Source organism: Globicephala melas, chromosome 14, assembly GCF_963455315.2.
Source record: "Globicephala melas chromosome 14, mGloMel1.2, whole genome shotgun sequence".
In the NCBI taxonomy this organism is placed as follows: domain Eukaryota; kingdom Metazoa; phylum Chordata; class Mammalia; order Artiodactyla; family Delphinidae; genus Globicephala; species Globicephala melas.
In genome coordinates this window covers 32,973,227-32,988,130 of record NC_083327.1, presented here as the reverse complement: position 1 = coordinate 32,988,130, position 14,904 = coordinate 32,973,227, and the positions used below count along the sequence as shown (strand labels likewise).

General features: G+C 35.4%; 1 protein-coding gene across 5 annotated transcripts in view; it reads right to left on the bottom strand.

Moving 5' to 3' along the window:
* GRIK2 (glutamate ionotropic receptor kainate type subunit 2) overlaps positions 1-14,904 on the bottom strand; it is a 641,457-nt gene that overhangs the window by 208,762 nt on the left and 417,791 nt on the right. For all 5 annotated transcript variants that reach the window (XR_009558840.1, XM_060283847.1, XM_060283851.1 and 2 more), the window contains one exon: positions 8,633-8,746. Coding sequence is in view for 4 of the 5 variants with exons in the window: in XM_060283847.1 (XP_060139830.1) it covers positions 8,633-8,746 (114 nt within the window). In the remaining variant the exon portion in view is untranslated. The remainder of the gene's footprint in view (positions 1-8,632; positions 8,747-14,904) is intronic.

The window sequence follows — 14,904 nt, the reverse complement described above, 5'->3', positions numbered from 1 at the left end:
AAAAATTACTTTCTTTTGTTTTGCAAGTCTACTAAGCAAAGGCATCCTTTTTAATGCCTGATTCTCACATATCACACACACATGTACATCCCTTTAATACACTACTTAGCTGCTGCAAACTGTGTTTACCTCCTTTCAGAAGAATAACTTCAGAGAATGTACATAATGTACAAAAAAATCTAAGTCTTTATTGGCCCTAATTATCATTCTAAGAAGAGTTTTTGTTTTCACTCTATATGTATAGAAAATCTGCTGGGATTTGGGAAACTGAGAAGAATGTCTTTCTCCCTGAAATGGAGTATTTAATCACCTGAAATTGTAGTGAATCCTATAGAAATAATGACTGAATAGGTTGAAATTAGCTTTCAAGAAAAAAGGGATAGAATTCTGCTAGTTGTGCTCGTTCACCAACATTTCAGGAAAGATACTTACTTACAAGGCAATAAGGGTTTAAAGGACAGTTTGGCTTAACGATTATCATTCATATTTTAGTAAAAACTGGTATGCTATTTAATTCCTCCACTTGACTGAATTATCAGTTTAGATTGGAGATATTGGTTGTTACTATCTTTCTTCTGATATTTGTATTTTGGCCATTAAATATTTCACTAGCTTAATTCCCAAGTGAAAGAAGAAAGAGGGAAAAAAATAAAAGCTGAACCTCCAATCAATCAAATGTGCCATTTCACTGCTTTTCCAGTAAAAGGTTTGATGGGAAGAGAGACTGTACCTATTAGCTAATCTCCAAACTGCATTTCATTTCTGAATCTAATTTATTATCCCCTTACATGGATAATCAAGATTTGACTAAACAAAATTATTGCCAACATCTCCATTCAGATACGACCAAATAGAACTCATTATCCGCCCCCCCAACATCTTTATCATGCTCTGTGGCAACGCTAATGCCCTGCCTCTTAGGCTTTTAACCTTGAAGTCCTCGTCCACCTTTCTCAGTTGTTTTTGCCCCACATGTAATCCATTCCCAAGAAATCTCATACACGATTGTTCAATGTTGCCATGTCTTTCCTCTTGCCTCTGGGTAAATGTCTCTTAAATCAGACTCTGTAAAGCCTCCATTCAGAAGTACCCAAGAACAAACCATACCTCCCTGTTCAAAATGTTGCTTGGGGCTTCCCTGGTGGTGCAGTGGTTGAGAGTCCGCCTGCCGATACAGGGGACACGGGATACAGGGGACACGGGTTCGTGCCCCGGTCTGGGAAGATCCCACATGCCACGGAGCGACTAGGCCCGTGAGCCATGGCCACTGAGCCTGCGCGTCCGGAGCCTGTGCTCCGCAACGGGAGAAGCTACAACAGTGAGAGGCCCGCGTACCGCAAAAAAAAAAAAAAAAAAAAAAAAAAAAATGTTGCTTGACTCACTTCTTTGTTAAACTCTCTAAGAACAATCCATTCTTTCTTTCTTTTTGGTATCTGAATTATGAATATGAAATTTAAAGAGACTGGGGTATCCACTCTGGCTTGAGTGAATAGAAAAGCACTGGAGTTGTAAAGCAGAGACTAGCACACCATTGTGAAGCAATTATACCCCAATAAAGATGTTAAAAAAAAAAAAAAAGAAAAGCACTGGAACCATAAACAGAGCTTAGAAATATAGGAGAAACAGATATTTTAAGGCCGGGATTGTAGAAGGAGGTTTGAATCATGTTGAGTTTGATCCTCGACATGCAGGTAGATATATGTCCTATGAGCAGCTGCAAATTTACATCTGAGTCTCAGATCAAGGGCATAGTTAAAATTTAGATTACACAATTTTACACGGTACTATTGTGATTACATCTTTGAAAATGAGAAAGATAAAGCAAAATTATCTCATTTCCATGTAGTTTGCTGTGGTTAAGCTGAACCAAAAATTCATATTTCTCCAATCATTCTTCTAGAACTTAAAATATATTGCTAATAATAAAATAATCTTCAAAAAATTATGGTGTTGACAATAGTGTTGGCAATGAAAAAGAATATAACAACAAAATGAAAATACTTAAGGGTCTTTATTATGGTAGCATTTTAAAATTAGATTTAATAAAGAAGGAGGAAGGAAGCAGGTGTGTGTGTATGTGTATGTGCGCTTATGTGGTAAAAAATTAGGTTCTGGTCACTTACAGAGCCTCTAAAGATTGGGACCCTAAGGTTTAAAAAATTATGCCTAATTTCACATTAAAACAAACAGCTTTCTTTCTCTATGATACCACCACCAATAGTTTTATGTTGATCTAGCTAATCTGGAGGTCTAGGAGAATATGAGAATTTATTTGAAATAAAACACATCAAGCTATTAGAGCCAGAATGAAAAGAAGAAATGCAGGGCAAGCGTGATCCCTGAAACAGGAGGAAAAAATATGGTGAGAAAAGGTTTGGTTGCCTTTGAATAAGCTGGTTGCAGGGATGGGGTACGAGCAGCCTGAGTTTGAATGAGGCACCCATTTCACATTAACATGTATAAGTAGTACTTATACACGTATACCTACTGTATCTTCCTTAAATTATTTTGATATTACTAGCTCCACAACACATGTTTAAAATTGCTTAGAAATTGTATAGAGATCGATAAGAATGAAAAACCTTTTTTCTTTGTGAAGCTGCATTATTTGGGTTTCCAAGCCCGAATGCTAGTAACTCTCTAAGAACTATGTGCTTGACTGTCGCTCTGTGACAATGGAAAGAGAAGAATCAGAGGGAAAACCCTATTGCAGGCACAGATTTGAAGGCCTAGAAATCTTTTTTTTTTTTTAACATCTTAATTGGAGTATAATTGCTTTACAATGGTGTGTTAGTTTCTGCTTTATAACAAAGTGAATCAGCTATACATATACATATGTTCCCATATCTCTTCCCTCTTGCGTCTCCCTCCCTCCCACCCTCCCTATCCCACCCCTCCAGGTGGTCACAAAGCACCGAGCTGATCTCCCTGTGCTATGCGGCTGCTTCCCACTAGCTATCTATTTTACGTTTGGTAGTGTATATATGTCCATGCCTCTCTCCCGCTATGTCCCAGCTTACCCTTCTCCCTCCCCATATCCTCTGCTTTTGTTGGTATTATGGAAGAAGTTGCAGAACAATTTAGGGGACGATTCGGTCACTTCTCTCTTTTGTACTGTAATTCCTTCCACTGTCCTTGGGAGTTGGCTCCCACATAAGCCTCCTGTATCTGTGGGCTGCAACAATAAAGCCTAACAAGCTTAAGCAAGTAAACTGAGTACTGAAATACACAACCTTCCAGGAAGTGCTAAGAAAATAAAAACTAAGACTAAGTTGCAGATGCAAGCACATTTGTTCAATTCATTGAGCAACCAGGAAGAAAGAACCTCCTTAAGAGTAAGTGACTTTTCTGAAACAGTCACCAAATTTATAGTCATTTGCATGCTAAAGTGCTACTAGTCGTTAAGGGAAAGAACATGTACAGTAGCATTTAGTGCTAGTAATCTTTTGATGGACAAAAATCAATTATTATACAGGAGCCGCACAGTGGGGAACACTCAACGTATTTAGACAGGCTTGAAAACCAAGAACACAGAGGGAAAATAGGCATTCCTTCTATGAACTTAAATAAATATTCAGCCACCTGATACTGCCCCTAGCTAGTGTATCCATAGTAGTAAGGACAACAGGATGAGGCTAATAAACTGAAAAGAGAGCACACATTGTTCTCAAAAGCTCTCTGTCTCATTCAGAAAGAGTATTCTTGTTATTATTTTTGGTGATTAGAAATATATATTTTAACAATTGTTATGCAATAAACGAAATCATCATATATGAAAACACAGTTCTAAGGTTGATATCTGTAACTCCAATAATAATGATAAACACAAGAAGCAAGGGAATTTTAACCACTGAATCTGAAATTCAAAAGCCAGAGTGGTAATATGAGGAATATGAAAGAGAGGGCATGAGTAGGCTGCAGTTTTAGGTCTAGACCTGCAGGTGAGGCTACATAATTTCCAAATTGTATGACATCATTTTAGTCAAAACTAACAAAATAAATATTTAAAAAATTGTTTAGAGCTTTCTAAAATGAACTCATTCCATGATATGACTACTGATACCTACTACGCCCATACAGTGTATTGGGCGTAGGTTATATTGTGGAAGAGGGGCAAAAAACATTAGTAAACAAGATGCTTAATCTCAATTCCAAAGAGAAGAAGTGAGATAGGCCCCGTTACTCTTTTGATTGCCCAGAAAAATCTGCGATTATGGTTTAAAGAAGCTGAAAGAAAACTGAGCGCTAAATTAGGAGAGGGGAGAAACAAGAGGCCCGAGGCATCCAAGCAAGAGTAGCCTAAATCTTGGCCCCTGAGGAAACGTCTAGATGTCTGGGGACACACCTGTAACGGCATCACAGTGCTCTAGCATATGTGGGATTTCTGGATGAGAAGCACTGCTTTAGGTGAACAATTCTCAATCAAGATGCTATTCTGGTCATAAACTATAGTTGTTAGACTTTTCCATCCTGGGCCACTAGAGACTTCATTTTACAGTATTGGTTGCTCAAGTTGGACACACAGATTGGTTGAAAGCCCACTTCTCTACTTTCTAGCTCTGTGACCATGAGCAGGTTACTTAGGCAATCTGCATACCAGCTTTCCCACCTGTAAGAGTATGGATAATGGTATCTACCTCAAAAGGTTATTATGACAATTAAATGAGTAAATCTATGAGTAGTGCTTTGAACAATGTCTAGCACATAGCAGACATACCAAAAATGTGTATTTTTTTTTTAATGAACCATATTCATATAACCTTATTTAGTGAAGCTGAGAAGCAGATAAAAGCACCAGCCTCAGTTATCATGGTCTTCTTTCAATTTTGCAAATTTTCCAAGATCTTTCCTGCTTTAGGGCCCTTGCATATGCTGTTCTCTCTGCTGAGAATATTCCTTCCCCCTCTCTTTACCTTGATAATTTCTTCTCAAACTTCAACTCTCTATCCTTCGGCAGTGAGACCTAACCTGGCCCATCCTTCCACTCCTGATCCCTGGTATAACTCTGGATCATTCTGTAAAAGGCATCACACACTTTATCTTTCTCTTATATCTTAATCACAAGGTGTGGTGTGTGGTACGTGTGTGTGTGTGTGTGTGTGTGTGTGTGCGTGTGTGTAGTTCTCCTTATGAATCCTACCATTTTCTAAGCTCCATAAAGGCAGAGACTGTGTCTATTTTCTCCATCAAATATAGTGGTTTGGGGCTTCCCTGGTGGCACAGTGGTTGAGAGTCCGCCTGCCGATGCGAGACACAGGTTCGTGCCCCAGTCCAGGAAGATCCCACATGCTGCGGAGCGGCTGGGCCAGTGAACCATGGCCGATGAGCCTGCACGTCCGGAGCCTGTGCTCCGCAACGAGAGAGAGGCCACAACAGTGAGAGGCCCGCGTACCGCAAAAAAAAACAAAACAAAAAAATATATATAGTGGTTATCACAAAGCCTGATATATCATCATCACTAAGTACCTATTTGTTAAATACAAAAAGAATGAATTAAAAAAATAAATAAATAAAATTCAAGAGAAATGGAGCTGATTATGATAAGCACACTGATGATGCCAAATTCTAGAAAACCTCACTGGCTCTTTTTAAGACACATAATAAAAATGTCAAACAAGAAGCATTAAGTGAACTTCTCTCTGTGGAGATATCATTATTCACAACATAGGCAGAATCTCCTCTGAGATTTTCCAAGAGAGAAAAGGACAAAATAATCATAACATAAATCAAATGATCATACTTCCTTATAAAATATAAATTAAGTATCTATAAATTATATCAAGCTGGCTTATATAAATAATGTAAATAATCTCTTCAAATCTTTTCCTGATTGTGGATACTCTGTAATCAGAGTATTCAGAAAAAGAAGTTTTTCAACTAAGTGATATAAAAACAAATAACGTACCTTTCTTTTTAACAAAAATCACAACCTCTTTGAAACTAATACAGTGACATAGTCTAAAATATAAGTAACCTATCCATTAAAATGTAAGCTTAGAGTATGTTCCAGAGTTGAGCTTACATCTTGCTTATATGGAGCAATGATCTGAGGAATAGTTCTCAATCATCATTACAGGTCAGAATTACCTGTGGAACTTAAAAAAATGAATATGTCCTACAGTTAAAGGTAGCAATAATTTTTTAAAAGCTTTATGCTGGCTCTGATATGAAGCTAAGATTAAATACCACTTGTTTATGAATAGATATAAAACTGTTTATTGAGAAAAATATTTGGATACTTTTAATAAAATAACTCTGAATAATTAAGTAATACTGAGAAATTGTATGGGTAGTCTTAATCACCTGCTTTGTCTGGACAAGAAGTTTGCAATAACCTGCACACTTGAAAAATATTTAAATACAGCCATTTAAAAGTTGCTTATCCCCCTAATTTTCTGCTTAATTAAATATTGTTCATTTTATTTAATTTGACAAATATTTATTGAGTGCCTCCTATGCCCAAGTCACTCTTCTCTGACACTAAGAGATCTAAAAAGTGTAAACTTTGATTATTGGCCTTGTACAGATCCATGCCAAATAGAGACCCAGATATATACAAAATTTCTAAAATAAAAAAAATGCATGGTAAGTGCTATGATAGAGTATTATGATACATGAAATGTACACTCCTCTGCCCACGCCAAACATAACGCAACTAAATGAAAAGATCAAAGAGTTTCACAGAGAGCATGTCATCTGAGATGGGTCTGGAAGGATGAAAATTTTTCACAGGGGATCATAAAGAAGTGAGCAAAGATTTGGAGCCATAAAATAAGTGATGCATTTGAGAGTTTGGCTGGATCAGGAAGAACATAGAAAGGAGAATGGGGGCTGGTTGCTGAAGACGACAGATGTCCCTTGCCCAGCACTCTTTACTCTGTGAGCATCGTAGAGGCACATGTGGTGTAAAAACAGGAGGCTTAGTCAGATCCTAATTCTCCAAGGAATGGTCGGTGATGTTTGGAGGAATATTGCACACATGAAATAATTTAAGAATAATATAGTATTCATTCTAAATAATATAAACTACTGACAAGTTCTATATTTCAGAAATGGAGAGAACCATATTGCAAACAAAGGGAATGGGGCTAACACAATCACAGTAACAGGCTAACTGATTACCCCAGTTCAGTTAAAATGCAGGATTCCTGAAGGGAATAATGGGAAATGACAATAGAAAGGTGGGAGAAGACAAGACTGTAGAAAGCTCTGAATGTCAGGGTCAAAACTTGGGGGCCTTTTTAATGGTCAATATGGATTCACTAAAGACTTGTAAGCAGAGAAGCAGGAAACGACAGAGTTAGATCTTCACAGTGGAGAGTGAAGTGCATTGCAATGGGAGAAGGTTGTCAGCAGGAGAGATAGTTACATAGTTACTGTAATTGTCCCAGCAGCAGGTTATGAGATCCAGGATATACTGGCAGATAAAGGATATATTAGTGCCCTGTGAGGACATTCCATCTGAGGACGAGGGCTGGTGGATTGGTGGGTTTGGGAGTTATCTTTGAAAAGAGAAGGAGATATAAAATTAAATTAAAGGGACCAGCGAAGTTTGGATATGATGGAGCAAGTATTTACTGAGGTTCTTAGCAAGGGAGTAATTAAAAATCCTCATGAACTTCCATCACTGTCATTTCATGATTACAAGGTTTGCTTCATTATCAAGAGTCTTTAACACAAGCCGTTTTGTTTTGACATGCCTAGAGATCTGACATCCTTTGTTGTTACTATAAGGACAAGATTATGAATTCTTCCTGGCTTGATTTGCCACCATAAATCAAATTTAGAAATTATATAAATGCTAAAATTGTGTGGAGGTTTGTTCTGGACAATAATCTTGCATTCCTATTGATTACCTGGCGAATCTTAAGAACTAGTATTGATAAATTTATTCTGTAGGTAAAAGTACTCACTAATTCATCAGCCCCTTGCTTGTCCTAAAATTAAGATTCCCATTTGCAAATGGCATGGTAGGCATACGTAAACATTACTGTGTGATCTAATTAAAATATATAATTATAAGAGGGGTAAAAATATCCAGCTGATCAGTATTAATTTAATTCTATTGGTGATGAAAATATTTCTGGCTTAAAACAGCACTTGTCATTTGATTTCATTAGGGAGATTAGTAAAGTAAAAGTGAATTTGCCATGATGAAAACAATTAAATTGAAATCAAGGTTAAAATATAATTATAATAGAAAAAGTCCCGAAAAATAAATGGTATGCCCTCTGAAATATATCTGCAGGAGATGAAAGCAGAAGCAAAGTTCACATGCAGCTCCTCACATAAGTATATTTATACAGCTGCATGTCCATGTACTTTTCAAATCTTAACATTGACAATTTTTCAATAGCAACTAATTTTGTAGAAACATAAAGATTTCCAGTAATATATGAAGCTGTATTATTAATCAACATAAGCAGCCCAAACTTTAATATAATTTATATCATTAAAAGCTAACAAAATAAAACTGTGACTAAATTAACATTGACTCATCTGTTATACAGTAATTGCTAAATAACTGTAAAATATATTACATTCTGTTCATTACTACTCCAATTATAATGTCCTTTCCTATCCATTTCCATGTTTACCTACATTTATCTAAAAAGAATGGAAAAACACTTACCAAAATGGTGGTAACGATCAAAGAACGATTGGATAAGGAATCTGTGATGTTGGCTGGCTTTCCCTTTTGACTTTCTGTCATATTCAGGCCACTGGCTGGATCCCAAGTTCCAATCTATAAAATAGCATATGTACTTTGTAAATCGTCCATCAGGCACCTGGGAGAGAGCACTGAAGAGAAAGTTAAGACTACTAACACTTATTATTCACATCTGCTGCATTATCTGCTGTTGTTGAAGTAAAGGCTGCTTGTTTTAAGCATGATTCACTGCTTTGTGAAGTGTGTCCAGTGAAGTGTGACATTAAAGAACAAAATGATCCATTGCACTTCTACAGTCAGTGTGAGGAGCTTAATTTTCCATTCAGACTTTCATTCACCAAGATAAACTACTGCTGATGATACCTTGATAGCTGGCTGGAAACTCATTAATAGCACATATTTTTGACAGTAATGGATCTGTCTTATCCTCTCATTACAATGATAACATGCCATATTATATGGACAAAGCTAAAAGACAGAGCAAAACCTGGAGATCCAGGGTAAATTAATAGGTAAAAGCAGGCTTAAAAGAGGCATTAATTCGTATTCACAAAACCCCCAGTAGGGCAAAATCACACCCCAAATTACCTGCAGAGCATTTAAAAATATACATTTGCAGCTTTAAGATACTCCAAGGAAAGGAGATTACAGCATAATCTCATCTGGATAACCCATTCTAATACTTCCACTTGTATTCTATTCAATATGTATTTTAATTTAACTAATACCCTCTGATAGATTAGGCCATATACTCTCTGTGTTCAGACATTTTATACTCACTGAACACAGTCTATAGGATGACATAGAGCTACCTCTGGAGAGATACATATAAGCATAAGATGCCACTAAATACATAGATTGGGTAGTTTACATACATGCACCTGCACCATTGCATGTCATGTAACAATGGTGACCAGTAAAGGAAAACAGAAACAAAAGGAGACGCAGAGCCAGTATTTCTTAGTCAGCATTACTTTTCCTCACCCTCTCAAACCTGGGAGTCATCAGTAGTGAAATCTGTCTTACGTATGCCCCTAGCCAATTACCCAACTTGTTTTCCTCAAATGAAGCTATAAATTATCAATTTCTTTTTAAAGTAAAGTTTTGTACATACAGATCTTCCTCAACTTATGGATGAACCCATCATAAGTTGAAAACATTGTTAAATCAGAAATGCATTTAGTACACCAACCTACCAAACATCATAGATTAGCCCAGCCTACTTTAAACGTGCTCAAAACACTTCCATTAGTCTACAGCTGTAGTCAAAATCATCTAACACAAAGCCTGTTTTATAATAAAATGTTGAATATCTCATGTAACTTATAGAATACTATACTGAACTACAATGAAAAACATGCTGGTTATATGTACAACAGGATGGTTGTAAGTGTATTAGTTGTTTACCCTGGTGATGGAGTGGCTGACTGGGAGTTGGGGCTCACTGCACTGCCAGCATCACAAGAAATTATCGTACTACATATCACTTGCTCAGAAAAAAAAGATCAGAATTCAAAATTAAAAATACAGTCTCTACTGAATATGTATCATTTTTGCACCATCACCATTGTAAAGTTGAAAAATCATAAGTTGGGAACTGTTTGTAAATTAAATTATCTTTAACGTGACATTGATTTAGCAGGTAACATTTACTCTGGTCTACCTAAATATGCTAACAAGGGTCTCATCAGCATAAATCCAAATTAAATGTTATGATCTTTTTATTTTCTTTATATTTTATCATACATACTCTTTTTGATCTCTTCATTTGCATAGCTTTCTGAGTAACTTTTTAAGATATCTATCTCCATTTAATTGGAGAAGCACAAAAGTAGAAATGTTAATAACTTCTGTTCTTCATAAGAATAGATATGTCATTCTAATAGTTGTACATAAAAGTAAATCTCAGTGTTCTTTTTCAAGAACTTATTTGACTATACTAGGAATTCAATATAAATGTTTCTAGTGATGTTTAAAAAAGAACCTCCTGCCATATTTTCTCATATTTACTTAATTTTCCTCTTACCGTGAAAAACTATATATTCCTAATGTTTGTGTCAGTAAAGAAAAAAAGTTAAATAATACAGTAAGGGAAAAAAAAGAAAAAAAATCTTGATTCAGCATTCTTTCCAAAGTAAATTACCTACTGATCTTTTAAATTACTTTAGACTGAGACTACCATGATGTCATAAAGACAGAGACTAATTATAATTTAGGGTCAATAATGGAAAGTTTTCAAGGGCCGGACAGGTAGCATCAATGTGTGACGTGAAAGGGCATAAGCCAGTAGTAAGAATTTCCAGGCTAGGGAGTGAAGTTTTTAACTCTCACAAAAATCTCAAGGCAGAAGAGCAAGAGGGGCCACAATCCCAACCCGCTCTGCTGTGTGCCTTGGGCTGCATGTTCCCAGAGCAGGTACTTTTTTCAAGTTCCCAGCAAGGCATCACCAGAGTTAGAAGAGGCCCTGCTGGGAACCTGGGTGGAGGACAGAAGGGATATCAAACCTAGAATGCCTGCCTGACCTGCTTAAATTGTTTCAAATTCAAAATCATTAAAAAAAAAAAAATCTCCTCTGTTGGCTAAACAAGACATCTGCAGATTGTATTTTGCAGTCACTGCCATTTTTCTGCCCCTGATCTATAATTAATACCTATTACGCATTTGTCCTTTAGATTTTATTTCCCTTTTTTTCACTATTGGTTAAATAGTTAGATTTCTTTCAGACATGTAATTCTACCAGCCAAAGCACTGGCAAGCATCATTTGCCCACTGTCATCTGCCAAATGACACCCTCAAGCTTGACCAGTAAGTTTTTCAACTTTCTAATCAAATCACTAATACAAAACATTGCCCATTTCACTTACATCATCCTCCATGATTACTTTTATAAAAAATAATTTAGCTGAATGTTCATTCTTCTAAACATACTTATCTAGTTTCATTCTCTTGTCAGTTGCTTTTCTAGTACTATTGGGATGAAAGGGTTCTGGCTCATGAATCCATAATTACCTATAATCACAAATATTAGGTATCCCTTTTTATAAATCTCAGGTTTCTGAGCAGAATATTATGAAGTTTCAGAAATTTCAATGGCATAACATTTTAAATCAAATAAAATTTTGTATGATTCCCAGATTTAAAATCTGTTAGGACTGTATAATTCAAAATTTTCTACTGATTGAAGAACTTTTCATCAGTCGGGTTTATTGTTTTGTTTTGTTTTAATCACGAGAGCCATTGATTAAGTTAAGACAATCTTCTTTCTTTTAATCTATGTTTGGAACCATGATTTTTCTCATTATATGATTTAATCAAGTCATTTATTTTTTCTCAGTTCCAAAATTTAATAAAGTACTCTTGACCTCACAGCGGTATTTTAGATAGACTGAGTCTATATCTTGGCTGACTTGGATACTTCAACTTTATGGTTATCTTCTTGGTGTAAATATTAATAGCAACCCCCTTGTACAATTAAAAATGTCATGGTTTGGATACTAAATCATAAGGTCACTTTAATTATAAGCATCGAGTTAGATAAGGAATTTGAAAGTACTTCAAAAACCACAAAGAACTATAGAAAATTATGGTATTATTCATTTTTCTTATTTTATATTCTGAATCGTTCTGAAAATAAATTTGCTCTTCTTCATAAAAGGAATGTATATTTATTGTTGTCAAATTATAAAACACACAAAAAATATAAAAGAGAACATCAATTTAAACGTTGAACCTACATACATACCCATGTCAATCATAGCTAATAAAGCTTAGTGTATTTCCTTCAAGTCTTTTATCTTTACATGTATGTTCCTTGCATAATTTCCATCATAGCCTTGTAGTTAATGACCCAGATTCTGAAGGGGGTGTCAGACTACCTGAATCCCATTACATCTCCTCCACTTACCACCAGGGGACTGGGGCACATTACTTCTCTGTGCCTCAATTTCCTCATTTATAAATGGGGGAATAACATTATCTACCTCACAGAGCTGTTGTGAGGATTAAATGAAAAAGAAGTCAATGCAAGGTGTTTATAAGTGTGCTACAAGTATTATATAAATTATTAAATACATCCTATTTCTATACTATTTTGAGCATTTTCTTCTGGCATTAAAATTAATCAAATTCATAATTTGAATGATTGTATAATATGAACATCATATAAACATATCACAATTTAACTATCATTGTTAAAAACAAGGCTTTAGTAAACAGAGTTATTTACAAATATTTGCCCATGTCTTTTATTATTTTAAAAACAAATTCCTAGAATTGGAATTACTGAGCCCAAATAATATGAATTATTAGGATTATTAGTACATGTTGTCCTATAACTTTCCAAAACTATTGTTGTGTTTGTTATCATCCTCCTGACAGTTCATGGTACAATACAACTTCCTAACAATTCATCTTCTACTTTTAATAGTTTGACTTACATAATTGAATGATACTATAATGGTTTATGACTGTTGCCTTTATTTCTAGATAGTATGTTTTATCACATAAAAATAACTTTTTATTCTAAGTAATTCTTTTCACCTAAATTTCCAGGACCTAGTATTAATCATGCTTACCTTATTTGTATATTTGCATTTGCTGATAAATAATTATCTCTAATTATACTTTCAACATACTTCTCATTTTATGGGTTTCTTTATAAGCAGCTCATCATGAATGTTTTTAATGTCCTATCTTTTTTCTCTCTGGATCTTATTTTTAACCTTGTTCCTTTCATATTATCTGGTTTTCACTATTTCTTTTCTACCTCTGGATATTTTGGTAGACAGTTTTCCCTGTGGTAATTTGTGAGATAACAAAGTTTTCAGTCTACTAAAGGGGTATGGTCAACTTTTGTTTAAACTTTTACAATCACATCATAAAATCAATATTGAATCATAAAAATTAAAATGACATCTATTCTATGAAAATTCACTACTTTGGTTCATTCTGCTACTACACATACTGATCCATAGTTTTAGTTAATTTAATTTGGGGTTGTGGACACTGCCTCTCATTTTCTTTTGCTTGACATATTATAGATCATCTCTTTTCCAAGGAAAACAAATGTAATTTTTAATATAATCTTTAAAACTATTATTCAAAAACTTCTCTCTGTACGCTTTAACTACTTTTACTGTTTACTAGGATTTCTAGCCAGTTTCCTCTTTTTGAGTATTTGCTTTCATTTATCATTGTTCTTATAGAAGACAATTTATTTGCAAAGGATAACTATGTGACATGCTTCTATCTGTAGATTTGAAAATATTTTTGTCATGTTCCTGTACAAAGAAAACTTGACTAAATAAAGACATATTGTGTCATAGCCTTCTTCCTTCAAGAGCTCTGTTTTAGTCATGTTTTCTATTATTTAATGTTACTAAAGAGACTGAGGGCAGTCCAATATTTGTTTCTTTTTTGGAAAATATTTTTTTATTGAAAGCTTCTAGTATTCTCTATTTGGAAGTTTTAAATCTCAATCAGGAGAGAGAGAGAGAGACATAGAGATAGAGACTGTAATTCTGTTTTCATTATGTTTGCCAGAAATATAAGGCATTTCTCCATTTTCTGAAGGTGAATTTTATTGCATTTACAATTTTCCTAAACTATTCATGTGGTCATGTTTTCTATAAATGTTATACTCTTTTATTTATTTATTTTGCGGTACGCGGGCCTCTCACTGTTGTGGCCTCTCCCGTTGCGGAGCACAGGCTCCGGACGCGCAGGCTCAGCGGCCATGGCGCACGGGCCCAGCCGCTCCGCGGCATGTGGGATCTTCCCGGACCGGGTCACGAACCCATGTCTCGTGCATCGGCAGTCGTACTAACTACTGCGCCACCAGGGAAGCCCAATAAATGTTATACTCTTTAAATGGATGTTTTCCCTCTTTCACTACCTTACATATGTATCTTCATCACTGATAGAAACATTGGGAAAAGCAGTTCCCTCTTCTGTGTAGCAATGGACAGAACAACTTATGTATGCCCCCAACACAGGAGTATCACATTACATTTTAATTGTAATTCTTTTTTTAATCACTCTCTAGTTAAAACTTAAATCCCCTGAGGCTACAGGCTGGTTTACTCATCCTTTTATTCTAAGGCCTTTGAATACAGGACATACTAGGGGTTTTCTGTGTGAGGGTTCTGAATATACTGGTCCTCTTTGTCTCAGAAATTCCATTTATGTTTTACTTTGAATTAAAATTATATTTCATTTTTATGTATCATATCTTC